The sequence below is a fragment of the Anopheles ziemanni genome, chromosome 3 (genome assembly GCF_943734765.1).
Source record: "Anopheles ziemanni chromosome 3, idAnoZiCoDA_A2_x.2, whole genome shotgun sequence".
In the NCBI taxonomy this organism is placed as follows: Eukaryota; Metazoa; Arthropoda; class Insecta; order Diptera; family Culicidae; genus Anopheles; species Anopheles ziemanni.
In genome coordinates this window covers 86,996,635-87,011,377 of record NC_080706.1, presented here as the reverse complement: position 1 = coordinate 87,011,377, position 14,743 = coordinate 86,996,635, and the positions used below count along the sequence as shown (strand labels likewise).

The 14,743-nt window shown below is 42.8% G+C and overlaps 1 protein-coding gene across 1 annotated transcript; it reads right to left on the bottom strand.

The window, feature by feature from the left end:
- Positions 1-14,438: 14,438 nt before the first annotated feature.
- Positions 14,439-14,739, bottom strand: LOC131289964 (uncharacterized). The gene has a single exon (XM_058319318.1). It carries the CDS (start codon positions 14,737-14,739, stop codon positions 14,554-14,556), a length of 186 nt encoding a protein of 61 aa, XP_058175301.1. The 3' UTR covers positions 14,439-14,553.
- Positions 14,740-14,743: the final 4 nt, after the last annotated feature.

Here is a 14,743-nt window from a genome sequence, read left to right as displayed (position 1 = left end):
GGTCGTGGAGAAGGAAACAGGTGAGAAAAAGGAATGGTGGATATCCCGTTTTACTCGCGAGCATCCAAAAAATGACCCATGACGATCGATTAGCTATTTAGGTAAAGCAGAGAAACAAATACTGGAAGTGAGGTCGATTAGCGCGCGAACTAATTTGGGGACCGTTCCAATATTCAGTAGGATTAGGGCGGCGAAAAGAAAATAATCAGGGTTTTTATCGGCTTCAATCATTACTCGACAATTTTTGTTAAAAGAAAAGCAATTTGAGTTTTAAGTAGCAGCCGAGATATCGCCGCGGGTTCGTTATCGCTCTACCAGCATTGACACGAAGTTTTTTGAATGGCACATGCCAACTGCAAGACTAGCAGTCCCATAAAAAAAGCAAACAAAAGATTGACCCCACCAGCGATTTAAAAAAAAAGGAAGTAGAAAACGAAACCTTTGCCAATGCCTTGCTTCTTGTTCTCGTGTACTCTACTCTAAAAAGGGGCGAGCAACGCTCAATCTGTCATGTAAGGTTTCGAAAGTTAGCGAAAACGTTTTCTATGCATGCTCAAACCACCCGTACGCTATGGAACGTACAGCCGCCGGGATGGATAGGCGCGTAAGGGGCGCAGGAGATCAATGGTAGATAATGGCGAACAAAGCTAACTTAAACGAAAGACACAGTTTTGGTCGTGTTGGATCATAGCTAAACAATTTTCCACTATTGCTTTATACAGTTAATAATAAACCAAATGAATATACACAGCGCAAACAAAGCCGAGTGGTCGACTTTTTTTCCTAACAACCGAAACAAATCGCTTTAACTGTCTACATTTCTCTTTTTTGTTCAGGACGTTACAATCAAATGTTGACGGTACTAATTAAATACATGTTAATTTGTTTCAATATTTGTAAAAAAGGGGATTGTGGCAAAATGGAATAGTCTTCGGTCGGATTGAGACCAGCTTGACAAGGATTTTGGGAAAGTGTGATTGATCAAACAAATGTGATTTTTTATTTATGCAGCTTGTATGCCGGATTTGATATACTGACGGATCAGCGCCACATATCACGATAAAATAATAATTTTCCTGAAGTTAGAAATGTTCAGATAAACTACACCACCACAATAAAACCTATTCCAATCCAACCCTGTTTGTATGCGTCGTATTGGAACAAGCAGGAAAACCTTGAATGAAGAAAAAACCTTCGCTAAGGTCAGTTAAGCGCCGACCCTTGGTTACAAGTTGTATTACAATCACCATTCTTGACAGCATGTCACGCAAGGAGGAAAAACTAGTAGAGTAGAGTGTACCTATGATGTCCTTGGAAGTACATCGATCGTGCACCGTGATCGTAAACGGACATAAAATAAAAATCTCGAATGCGATCGACATAATTGGATCGGCAATCCAGTGATCGATCGCTGCTCAACACTACAGGGGGAATATCGTTTACTGGAGGTGAATCAAATGCAAACAAAAAAGTATCTCTCACTCTCGCTCCTCACCTTCCAAGAAGAAGCCAAAGGGTACGAGTAGGGGGAGTAAGGTTGGTGAAGCAAAATTTGCATCAAGTTGCACTTTTGTGTAGTGAATGATTTTTAACAGGGTGGCATCATCTTTACTGCGTTTAGTATGGGTCTATAGAGGGAAGGCACAAGGCGAACCAGCAATATGCGAGTGCAGTTACGCTTTTATTATGGTGCACTTGAACCGCAGCACGGAGCAGCACACATTCGCAGCGATCATCTTCGCAAAAAGGAGAAAGGGCACGCACAGTGGGGATGCATAAGGGTGGAAGTTTTCGTTACAACTTGATTTTTAAACCACACAATACCTCCATGTGGCTAATATGTTAAATATAAAACATCTTATTTAATTGAACAAAAAGTTTGTCACTTTAAATAAGTTCACATGAAGAACATTACTTCAAGTCATCCCCAGGTTGTCCTTTTCGATCAACCGTTGTTGAAGTATCAGGTTTTGAGTGATTTCTGCCCGGTTTTACATGGAATAACCTTTTCTGTTTATTGATCTCGTATGTTTTTGAAGAGTTTTATTGTAAATCCTTACAGATCAGACTTTAAAATTAACAATGACATCGAAAATCGTATACTTGCATAGCAGGAATGCAAAACTAGACATTGAAAAAGACGAATGAGTTTCTTATCACCAAATAAAATGTGATAGTTTGTTAAATTATGTGATTAAATTAGTTAAAATATGAAAAAATCTAGAACAAACAACAAAATAAGAAAAATATTTAGAGCTACATTAGAAGATAATATCGATCATGAGTAGCGTTATGCCTTATGAATCTTTTGGTGAGATTCATTCATATGAATCTTTCATCTAAGATTCATTCATATGAATCTTTCATCTAAGATTCATTCAGAGGGATTCATGTGGATCCCTCTACCCATTTTTGGTTCATCACTTTTCAGTTGATGTACCTTTGGGATTCATGAATCTCTTATAAAAAGATCTCTAAAACGCAAAGAATCATTCAAAATCATGAATATGAATCTGAATTACACAACTCTAATCAGGAGAGACTTTGTTAAAATTTTCTTTAAATATCGTGCAACTTTAAGTTTTTTAAATCCGTCCATCAAAATGAGCGATTCAAAGATAATTCGATGTTGTAAAAGAAGCAAATCAATTTTTCTGTCTCTACTCTTTGGCGTAAACGGTCAGATTTTGTAGGCCAACACTATTTATGAGTTCCATAGAAGATTTTTTGAAGTTTTTGTGTACGAAAAGGACCAGGATCCTGGCCCAGGGTTGGGAGTCAAACCACGTAGTGGTGCTCAGAGGGCAATCCTTATCGTAGTCCACGAACTACGGGCTTTCAACATCTTAATAGAATCCGGGCTTTCAACATCTTAATAGAAATTTAAATTTTCTCCTATCCACGATTAACACTGAACCTCAATCTCAACCACATACCGTAGAAAACGTGGTGAATCTTTCTCCCAAAAAACCCCGATTAGGTACACCACTGGCCACTCACGCTGGCGAACCCCCAACATGCTCCAAAATATCCCCCCCGCCCGCCACACTTGAGAACCGCGCGCGGGGCGGATGCTCACAGAAATTCGCGAGAGTGAGCTCCCGCGAGGCTGTGCAGGCCGTGCATCCCCCAAACCCTCCTCGATCCAATGCCCCCCACCCTCATGGGGGAGTGGGATCCAAGTTGGGGATGATGGGCGCGCGCGTTTACGCGATTCGCCGACGCGCAGTTCAATCGCTGTTCGGTTGTCGTTGCCGCCGCCGGTGTCGGAAGTGCTCGCGCTTGTTGCGTTGTTCGCGTTTGGAAGTGTTCGAGAGCTAGGCTTTTCGGTTCTGCCTTTTGGTTCTCTGCACACACTGCGTCATCGTCGATCGCTGTCGTCGTCGTCGTCGTTGTCTTTGGTTTTCTTTGGTTTGGTGACTTTGGTTATTGGGGAGGGGGCTGCCTGCCTCTGAGGGGCTCCACCAATACCGACCACCACCATTCTCGTTAGCCAACCGGACATACAGCGCGCCGGACAACTCGTTCCTTACCTCGCCCACCCACCCGGTCGGCGTCCCGTCGAGGCGCGTTTTCGCGCATTGTTTTGCGTAGTGTGTGAGCATCGCATCATCCGCGCCGTCGACGTCCGTCAACCCGACTCCTCCCATCCACACCCACCCCTCCCAAGGGGGGTTGCGGAAACCACCCCCGGACCGAAGCCGGGGAGCCTGTGAAGGTGTGTGTGTGTCTCTGTTTGTGTGATGGTAGATATAAAGAAGTAATCCGTGTTCCCGTGTATTTTGTGCCGTCCGCGGAGCTCTCTGCTTTGCGTTCTCTGGTTTGGTTTCGTTTAGGATAAAATGTTCTGCCTTTTTGTTTGTTTCCCAATGGCTGTGTGTGCAGTTTTTTTTTGGTGCGCTCGATGCACACGACCGAGATGTTGACGATGTGTGTCTGATGTGCATCGCGCGTCGTTTCGTGCAGCGACAATCCCCGGATGCCGGAATCGGCCGAGGATCGTGAAGGTTCCTACAGTTTGTTGCCCCCAATTTTGTCCCGCCTGCGATCATCCTTTCATCTGCAGGGTGGACACTCTTTCGTGTGTGTGTGGATGTGTAAGAGAGAGAGAGAGCGTAATTCACCACACCATCGTAATGTCCTGCAGAATCGAGTGGGCGGTACAGCACCATTCTCAAGAAATTGGGTTAAAACCATAAGAAATGATATCGACCCGATCTTCATTCCATGATCAGATCAAGACCGACATGGAATTGAAGTAAAAAGTTAGATGAAATTCAAACATTCCTTTTAATTAAAATGGGGTTTTTTTAAATTTAAAACACAACGTGAAGTTAAGGTCAAAAGTTCGAAATAGGTGTGAGAGTTTAAGGAAATTAAATCAATCAAAATTCAATAATTTCAACGGTAGAACAAAGATTGTATAACAATCCCTTTGAAGCGGAAATTGCTATCACGCATTGTTAACAAGGAGTAATTGCGCCCATTAGGTCTGTTTCGTGGAAATTATGAGAAAACTCGCGTCTCACGCTTCCCCAAACAAAAACGGTGTGAAATAATCGGTTGGAGCGATGTTAGAATCAATTGATTAGCCACCGTTCGCCACACTTCCACAGGTCAGTCAAGTGTATTTGTAGGATCCTTCCTCAAGCCAAAGTGCAGTGTGTAAAGTGTAGAAGAATACCCTCGCCCAGCGGTGTATTTCGAGTGCGTCGATGTGAGGCAGTGTGGGACGAGAAATATATTTGTGCCCAAAGGTGATAAGGAAAAATCGACCACGATTAGCTGGCGGAAGGCGGTGCCAAGCTCCCGGGGGATTACAAAAATCCTTCGTTGATAGATAAATGATTGGTGGCTAGAAGAAAAAAGCGTGTTAAGTGAAGAAAGTGTAATTGTGTTATTCCACAAGAAAAGTGAACCCAAAATTGGGTAAAGTATTTCTGGCTTCATTACGGTATATTTCGTTGTTTGAATAAGACAACAAGTTTTGGTAAGTACAGCATTTTTACGTTCGGAAAATTGAGCTTAAACAACATCCATTTTACAAATAAATATATTAGAAAAAAAGTAGAAAATCTACTGAAAACAAGAAGAATTTTACAGACGTTGAAACTGTTAACCATGAAACACTCCATGGTAAATATTTTGAAGGTCAACATTAACGTTTTGGTGCGTCTGCTAAAAACCTTCCTAGGAAGCAAAAAGAAAATTGGAAAGAAAAAACCCCCAAACGAACTCGTGACACAGTGGCGTACTTCGGGCGGCCACTAGGAGTAGGGGGAATTTAAAGCTCTTCTCGGGACAGAAAGCAGCGAACAGAAAGAAAACGTCTTTGGAGGAAACAATCTGCCTTCGCTCAGCACTCTCTCGCGTTCGGTTGCAATGGGGCACCCGGCGGTTTTGTGCTACGTGTCTAAGAACTCGCGGAAAAAAAAGTCCCTGTCCCTTATCCGCTTATCGATACTTTCCTTATCGTATTTGCTCGCCATCAAATTTCCAAGTAAATCGTTCGCGTAGCAAGTTTTCGAGCGCACCGCAAAGTGTCGTCTGTGTTTCCTATGAAATGAAATGTTTTTGAAAAGTATAATATCTTAAGATTACTTTCGCCAAGGGAAACCAATTCTGCATATTTTCTTTTTGGCAGCATTTGGGTTGGATAAAGTCACGAGGTGAAGGTAGAGCACTGCAGCGTATCGTTTGTCTGGGGCGTCTAAGAAAATGAAAGCTGTTTTTCCATCTCGACCAACCAACCTTCAAAAGAGTTCGCAGACTCGGCTCAAGAGCGAGAAAACACCTGTTCTCTCGCCGGCTTGGAATGGGATGTGATCAAATTTTTCCCAACCCTATGCCAGACGAAGGCTGGGACGACCTTGCTGGCACATTTCCACGACCTTGTGGTAATATATTGCCTTTACAGATACGTCTGGGATTTTTTTTTTCCCGGAGCGTAACTCTCGAAAGCATAACATTCACTCCACAATTCCATATGTTAGAATGCTGTTTTTGTTGTTTTACCATGATCAACAATAAACATTTTTTTGTACTGAGCTGCAACACTAAAATTTAAAGTTCAATCAGACTGAATAGTACCCTGAACAAATCGAAACAAATAAATAAATAAATTAAAAATCGTTTGAACTAACTTCTTTCGATCTTTAATATTCAAGATTAAAGTACATTTTGCAAAACTCTTCATGTGTGTTTTTTAACGATGTATATTACCACCTGAGGTCAAGGAATTATTTTCCCCTTGCATGGCACGACATCACTGCAGACTTTCGCGTGCTTTTTATCCAACCGACGACAACCGAAACCGCGAAGCAACGATAATATTTCGTTGAGCACGAAAAAACAAGAAATGTGTCATCTTTATAAGCCCATTCTGCGATCGACATCCTGTTGCGTGCAATGAAAACTTTCACATTTTTCGGGGCAGTATTTTTTCGCCAGATAAAACGATAACCATGCAATACTAGCGCTGATTTGCAGAAGAAAGAAAGCAGACCGAGAAAGAGAGAGAGAGAAAGGGGCATGAAAAGCAACTTGAAAGGAGTGAATAATACAATTATATTCCTTAAGACAACGCAATGAATAAATGATATTAGCTGCAAATCGAAACCCGAAAACAGGGCTTCTACAATCTATTCACCACGCGAATAAACCCAATGGGAGCTCAATACCCAAAAGGAGTAGTGCAGCTAACGGATTGAAGCGCATCAAAACCGATGGTTATTTTTGGCCTCTAGGGAAGGGATTAATTATAGCCTCGCGGGTTGTCTGGAAGGATGTGGCCAAAATAGACTCGCCATCGACTTAAGAGAGTGATCTTTTTTTTTTCTTTCTCGTTCCTTTCGAACCCCTCAACATTGGCAAAAAGATGCTTCGACATCGCACGTCTTACTGGGCCATCAATGCCACAAACCGCGATGGTGGCAGCAACAGAGCACATAAAAGAGAAGTAGCATAAAGCGGCAGAGGGAGGCTGGCTGTCGGCTGGCACAAACAAAAAAACCCCCACGAAACACTGTGCCAATCAAGTAGTAAGATGAACGGCATCGGAAAAGAAACACGAAGAAGCGAAAATGGCCACCGAAATTACGAGGCTCCATGGATGCGGCTCACGTTTACCCTCCGGAACACCGTCCGCGCAAACCGTATGACCGAAACGGTTCGATCGACCGATGAGCCACACACGGAGGCAAATGAAATAAAAACGACCGACTTTGCAAAATTCCATATTTTATGGCTTATCGGAAAGGTGCTTAAATTTTCGAGCCAATTTTCCCATTTCCTATGAAACCCTAATTAAAGTTTTTAAGGTTTCCCGGAACACAATAAAAGGATGTTTTTTTAAATAATTCACGAATAGAGCAGACCACTTTTAACCAGTTGTTTTTTTCCAGGATGTTTTCCTTGTTTTTCGTTCTATATAACTTAATTTTTATTTAGTTAAAAATATCTACAAATTGAAAAGATGGATTTTAATAATTTAGATAAAAACATTGAAACTTTATGTTGCAAATATAAATTGTATCAACAGAAACATATTTCCACACTTTTAACAAGTACTCTTAAAACGAAGGTAATTCTTCATACTGTAGCAACATCGATAAGTAAAAGGTCAGATCAGACGTAAAAAGCCTTTTTTTAACTGGAAGCCGATCCGGCAAATGTCAGAATTGGAAAATTCCGTCGATTCCGTCAATTTTCAACACCATCCACCTAAGGTACACTTTCAAGGAGAAGTTTTGAGGCTGCATGGCAACGATCAAGGCTCGAACAGATCAGACGAGGTAGTAAACTGATCGAGAGGAGCAAAAAACAAAACAAAAGTCCCTAAAGTCCGCGATGACTCACCACTCAAAAGGGAAGAGGTTGCTATTGTAAAGGTATAACATGAGCTTGTGGTAAACGTTCGGAAATGGAAATGCATAACAAATCTTCTTAAGAAGACATTAAACTGGCGAAGCTTGGAATGGAAATGCATACCAAATCTTCTCAAAAAGACATTAAACTGTTTGAAGGAGCATGTAATGGAAATACAAAATAATCTTCTTAAAAGACATTAAACTGTTTAATGAAGCTTGCAATGGAAATGCATACCAAATCTTCTTAAGAAGACATTAAACAGTTTGATGAGTCTTAGTCACAAACACACGGCATGAAGGTTTTCCAGCACTCTCCGAGGCGGACAGACAGACAGACAGACCGACCGACAGACGGACAGACAGACAGATAAACCTGACTGACCAGAGAGTTACATACAAGATGAAGTGAGGAAAGTGACACACATATATCAGAGACCATGTTTTTCGATCCTGAAAAACGGCAACAATAAAGAAAAGGTACCAAGAAAACCACATACACACACAAACACACGAAACCATGCCATAAAAGCATATAATTCTGCGTCGTTGGGGATGAGTGGGATCGTGTGTCGAGAGATCTTTACAGTATCGCGCTCGACCCGCTGGTCAATTTTTGGCCACCACTGTTGATGGTACGGTTCGCAAGGCGGAGAGGAGGTGTTTCGGGAGGACGCAAGCGAGAGGAAAGCGAGACCGCGCCATTATTCCGTGCGTTTCGCCCAATTTCGCGAGTGGGCTCCAAGCTCCTTCCAAGCAGCATGCGAAAGAAACCACCACGAAACAAAAGAAATAACCAGTTTCAGAAACCGTGGCCAATCGTCGCGACCCAGACAACCGTTTCCCCACTGTTACCTTTCTCCCATTCACACACACACACAAACGCATGCGAACGTCTCCTTGGAGTCACAATAAGAAGTGCTTTTTCCCTCGGGGGCTCGGAAGGCACACAATGTTTAACACCGCGTCAAAATGCTGAATACTACAGTGCGTGCCAAAAAATTCGTACACTTCTCCTTGGGATTTGCTTGAAATCATCTTTGAAATATTTTTACAACGTCTTGTGGAAAGTGCTGATGTATGTGTCTAAAGAGAACAAAACATAAAGAAGTGCCCCACGAGCGGTTTATCGATAAGAGGACCCCCATCCGGAGAGTGTACACACACCCCAGCTGATATGGCATTCACTTACATATGGGGTTCGCTGATCGTATGAGCCACCCAGTTGAACAGTCGATCCAATATACAACGAACACCGCCGCCTCGGGGTTGGAAAGACGGGAAGCATAAAATTGGCAAACCGAAACCGATACGCTCCGACACAAACTCATACTCAAGGCCCTGAGGGGGGGGTTTGGGATGGTGGTCCAAAACTGGCCAGATGGGAAAAGGCAAGACACCAACAGGGTCCACCAAATCGTGCGTACATCTGTACATTCGATACCGCTTGCCCAATAGACCTCTGCCCCGGTCCAAGGCGGCTTCAGCGTCTTGCAAGGTTCGACGGGAAGCTGTATAACAGTGTATGCGTGTGTGCGTGCGTGTTTGACTGCGGTTGACCATTGTGGGGCCAGGAGGATGTCCAGCTTCCTCCGGATGAAGCACGAAAAGTGCTCGCTCGCAGCCGTATCTCAGATTCCTTCTCATTTGCACCTTTCAACCATTTGCAAACGCTTTCGATACATTTTATTTATTTGTGATTTGGGTTAAGAAGTTGTTTGAAGAGGTTTTATTTGAGTGGTAAACTACCAGAAGAATCTGGTAAAATACATTTTAAAATACTATTCGATAGAGGCTGTAAGAAAATCTGAATAATCACATCATTAAAACTCAATAATGAAGCAGAAACGTAACGTAGAAATTATTCAATGTCAATTACAATGATCATCTAAGTGTCAAACAACAAAAATGGTAGAGTTGTGAAACCACAAAATTAAAAGTAAAACAATGTACGTACTACAAATATTACTAAAATGACTTGATTTCGTTTTATTCTCCACTCATGATAAAGAAAATATCCATTTGTAGGAATTCAAGCTAGACTTAAAGCACTGGAACATTCAATCTGAAGCGAAACATTAACTAATACTATTTACTTGTACTTGTACTAGTTTAGTTAGTTGATCGGTTTATAGATATAAAGTAAAAGGAAAGTCAATCGTTAACCGAAATAAAATAATTTTTCATCTTCATTGCAAACAAAGAAGATCGCTTTTGTAAAGAAAAATAATAAATAATACAAATCTTCCGGAAACTTTTTCTACATAAAACCCCATCTCAAGCAAGCAAAAAAGGTGGTTTGAATGGAACTTACACATTCATTCACCACAAAGAGACCCAAACAAGAGTGAATCCTATAAATATTCAAGTAGCTCTCCTAGTAGTAGCCCCTTAACTACTAACCTCAGCGCTAGTTAGCTAGCTAACATCTCTCATGCACTCGGGGGTGAAGAAATAATAAACAGGGAAAAAACAAGGGAGCACACTCCCACACACGCCAAAGCTTCTCATGCTTCCAGTTTTGTTGTTGTTATTGTGTGCTTTTCGTGCATCTTTCGCTCGTGAAATGGCAAATGGCGACCGGGAAAACCGCCGCTTTTCCCAAGGGCAATCCTATCACTTTCACCTACACTGCAAGCGCTTGAATGGTGCTACTGCGCGAAAAACCCTCCCTCCTTCTGTTTCTCTCTCGATATGTGTGTGTGTGTGTGTGTGTTTTGGTCTGAGTGTTCGCATCAAGGACACGACGGATCGGGGAAGAAGGGACCAAAAGGTTAAAGTATTACTTCATCCTTGCGCAAGACGGTGGAGCCGGAAGGACAGGGCACAGTGGTTGGATCTCAGATGGTGGGCTCGAGTTTGTTTTGTTTTTATGTCGAGACGTGAGAAGAAATTTAAGACGGAGAGAAAAGTCCTTACCCTTATTGGTTCCTAGGAAGACATAAACAAGTTTTGGACAGCAACACCAAAAGTTTGCGTTGCGTAATGAAGGATCTGTTTGGGTTTCCAAATGCAACAAACAACCTCCCAACGAAAAGGTTGAGATAACACGGACAATTGTCTGATAAAGAGCATTATATGGATTCTGAACATTTTAAGTTCTCTTTGGATTGTTTTCATTTTTACGATTCTTGGAATTTTAAATAAAAAAAATAGGAATTTCCAACCACGGGAAAATTCTCCTTGCTTTCCAATCGAGTTTGTTGAGCTGAGCATTGAACCGTAGCTCTCACTTTCGTTCACCATAATCGTTTCACGGTCATAATGCAATTCCTGCAGAATGTATACGCCTAGGTCACCGGGAAAATATCCCCATCGCTCCCCAAGTGAGACTCGCAAGCTTGTTGGAGTGTGTGTGTGTGTTTGTGCGAGAAAACTCTGTTTGTTTTGATTTATTTTTCGTTTTACTCTCATCTCTTCGGCCAAAGATTTCCCGGACTGGTAGTTTCTGGACTTTTCTAGCTTTGTTTTGGTTCCTCCGTGTCGTAGAGCGGCAAAGCCACTCAAACGCGAACGTTTTGTGAGAGGGATACTTGGGTTTAATTTATGTTATTGGTGGAAAAAAGGTAGAAAGAAATGGGAAAATATGCGACAACCATCTACTGGCAATGATCTTGAAAAGGAACGTGACCGACGGAAAATAGTTGGTATTCCATTATGTGAGCTTTCAAGGACAGGCAAACTTGGAAAAGCATAAAAATCAATACAAACATTCGAGTCGATGCGAATATTTCCATCATTGTCCCGATAAAAACATGATCGTCGTCGAGCATAATTTTCTGCAAATAAAAGTTCAAAATAGAACATCTCTCTAGCTTGCCCCCGGGGAGCACGTGGGGAGACGGACGGCAAGCCGGCCGGCATGTTATCGAAGCTGCTGGGGATGGTGGTGGGGAACCGAAAGGAATGGTAATAAAATTTATTGCGTTGCAGAAAAATCCCCCGTAATCCGAAACGGGAGAAAGAAAGAGAAGCAGGGCGAAAGAGAAAACGAGAGCGCCAGAGTGACCCTCCATTCGTGACGGTGCAACGCTTTCATCCCATTCCCCCGGTGCAGTTCCCCTGCGGGAACTTTCATCCGGAATCCGCATTTCCCGACGTTCTGGTTCTCCGCGGATGCTACAGCTCTGACCTTTGCTAGTGGGATGTTTGCAGGGCGAGGAAAAGGGAGGTTCTTCAATTTTTATGCTCCAGTAAACATTGCAAAACGGCGAGTGCTGCAGCGTTCTCGCGAAAATTGCATTTTACGGGGCACTCACTGCACTTTTAACCTCCCAGCTTGTGCAACGTCGATTGCATCGGGAGAGCGAAATGGGGAAAGATTCTGCTGCCTTTGCTTATGACGTCACGCATCCCCAAACGGCGCTCGCTCTGCGGTTCGCAGTAAAATCACGAGAGAAGTTTCCTGATATCTCGTTCCCGCATTTCCAGGGATGTCAAACCCTTATTATGATCCCCAGCAAATGTTTGCTATTTTTAATCGTAGATAAAATTCACACACAAACCAAAAAACTTCAAAAACAGATCTGAATGCTGCATCTCATGCGTTGTATGAAATATTAAGTAAAATTCAATAGTAAAAATGGTTGTAATTGAATGGACACAGCTGTATGTTTTTTACGGAAATAAATTTATCGTGAAAAACTCTTTGCAATCTTTCCTTCTTATAGCGTAGTTACGCGTTTATAGCTCAAGCATTTCAATCACCTTTTGTTTCGTAAAATGGTGTTATTACACGGGAACTAGAGTGTTATTCATTTGCACCAATTTCGTATCAGCTGAAACTTATGTGTGTGGTTTTCTTCAAAGTGAATATCATTTGTGGAAAAATACTAAGTTTGCTTTTCAACACCCCTTGGAACTGAACGTGAAATCCTATTGAAGTATGTAGAATTTTAAATCAATTGATATTTGTTTTGTCGATTACACCAGAGCATTGGTTGTGCAACCAGGATAAGGAAAAAAAATAGTTTTAAAACGTTTCAAAGTACTTGAAATGAAAAATAAAATTTACAGTCCCTTTGCTGTAGTACTGAATATTCAAACATTCTCCAATTGAAGGAAATTTTCGTTGAGTTTCCTTGAATTCCATCTCTACTGTATGGATCTTTCGACGGCCCTGACTTTAAAGAACCATGCATCGGTCGGAAGCAAACGAGACATGGGAACGTTTGAGTTCCGTCGTTCTGTTTCACCCTCCCCCCTTTCCTCCTTGTTCCCACACAACTGACCAGCCCGCGCGGAACGCACCAAACCAGCTGAGGAGAGAGTCACGAGCCCGAACTTTCTCGGTCAAAACACGGCGCGCGCTCCGCAAAACACTATATTGCCGATGCTCATCGTTCGAGGGCAGCATCGTCGGAGTGCGCAACCCGCGCCAACACACACTCTGTACGCGGTCACGGGTACCAACGCAGGTGTATGTGCGGTTTAACTTGACATTGAACTTGAGACGCCATTTCCAAAACACATCAAAGTTTCTCCAGTGTTTTTGTGCTACCGCGAACGGGTGCGTGCGCGCGCGCGCCTCTAAACATTGGGAACGGCCACAGAACGGCCAGTGGGAGGAGGAGGGGTGGATGTATCGCCCAACGTTGGCACGGGATATCCGCACCAGGCCTGTGTGTGTTTACCTCTGGGACACGAAACATTCCAGTTTTCCGCACGAAACACCCGCACGCACGAGAGCACCCCGAGCTGTGGACCGCCGTGTTTCCAGAGGCCAGTATCGGCAGTTTTTATAATTTCGCGCAAACGGTGTACAATAATCAAACCCTAAAACGCAAATGAAATTGCATAAAAGCCCAAATTTGTGAAGGCGAATCCCACCAACTTGGGAGCGGGAGAGAACGATTGGTTGAAGAAGAAAAAAGGGTTCGGAAAACTCAATCGGATTCCGTTGATTGAACGCAGTGCGTAGGTGGGTGGGGGTTACAGGACACCCGGGGATAATGTGCACCTGGTGTGAATTTGTACTGTAACACGTATAGCTGCGATAGAACTTGGACCTCCACAGATCGGACCTTCATTTTTCCGTGCGCCATTTCCCGACGAAGTGTAGATCATACCAAGTGGAAAAGCAAGCAAAGTGATTGGATTTTGGTTTTTCGCACCACAGTAAAGTGTGTTGTTTAAGTAAGATGGGAGGTTTTACCAATTGGGATCAATCGATATCGTCAAAGCGCAATTGGAGAGCCTCCATTGCAGGTAAGTTCTAGATTTATATGTGACCCCAGGAACGTTAGCGCATTTTTAAGCTGATTTTAATGTAAATCTGTTTCCCATGTTCATGCTACGGACGCAAATCGGTTTGTTTGATTCGCTTCCGTTTGCCCGATGGAGCAAATTTGCTTCAACGATAAGATAGTGTATAAAATTGATAAAGTAAAACTGATAACATACCCAAAGTGCCGTCACGGGGATTCGTTATGCTGTAACTGGTGCATTCGGAAATCAAAACCTAAAACGAAACAAACAAGCAGAAACACGTTCCATGTGTGATATATGAATATTTCATCCGGAAGATTCTTTCCAGCCATAGAAAGCAATTAAAAATCGTTCAGAAAATTAATTTCACATCAGTTCGGCTACGAACGTCCGCCTACCGTCATTGGGTTCTATTATTATGCAGTTTGTTTTTCTGTATGTATGTGTGTGTGTGTTCCCTCCCAGCAGTCGATTTTCCATTCTAGTCGACCGGCTTCAGGGTGATAAACCGCGACAGCACAAACACGACGGCGAGGGTGGCCAGCACGAAGCAGACCGCGAACATGTAGAAGCTTTCCTCCGTAAACACGTCCGTGAAGGCCGGTATCTGATGGTACCAGTTCTCGATGATGGCCATGTGTCCACCTTTAAGCTTTTTGTGGGACATCCTG

What these genes read in the sequence shown, in the direction of transcription:
- LOC131289964 (XM_058319318.1), bottom strand. Translation starts at nt 14,739, where the DNA reads ATGTCCCACAAAAAGCTTAAAGGTGGACACATGGCCATCATCGAGAAC.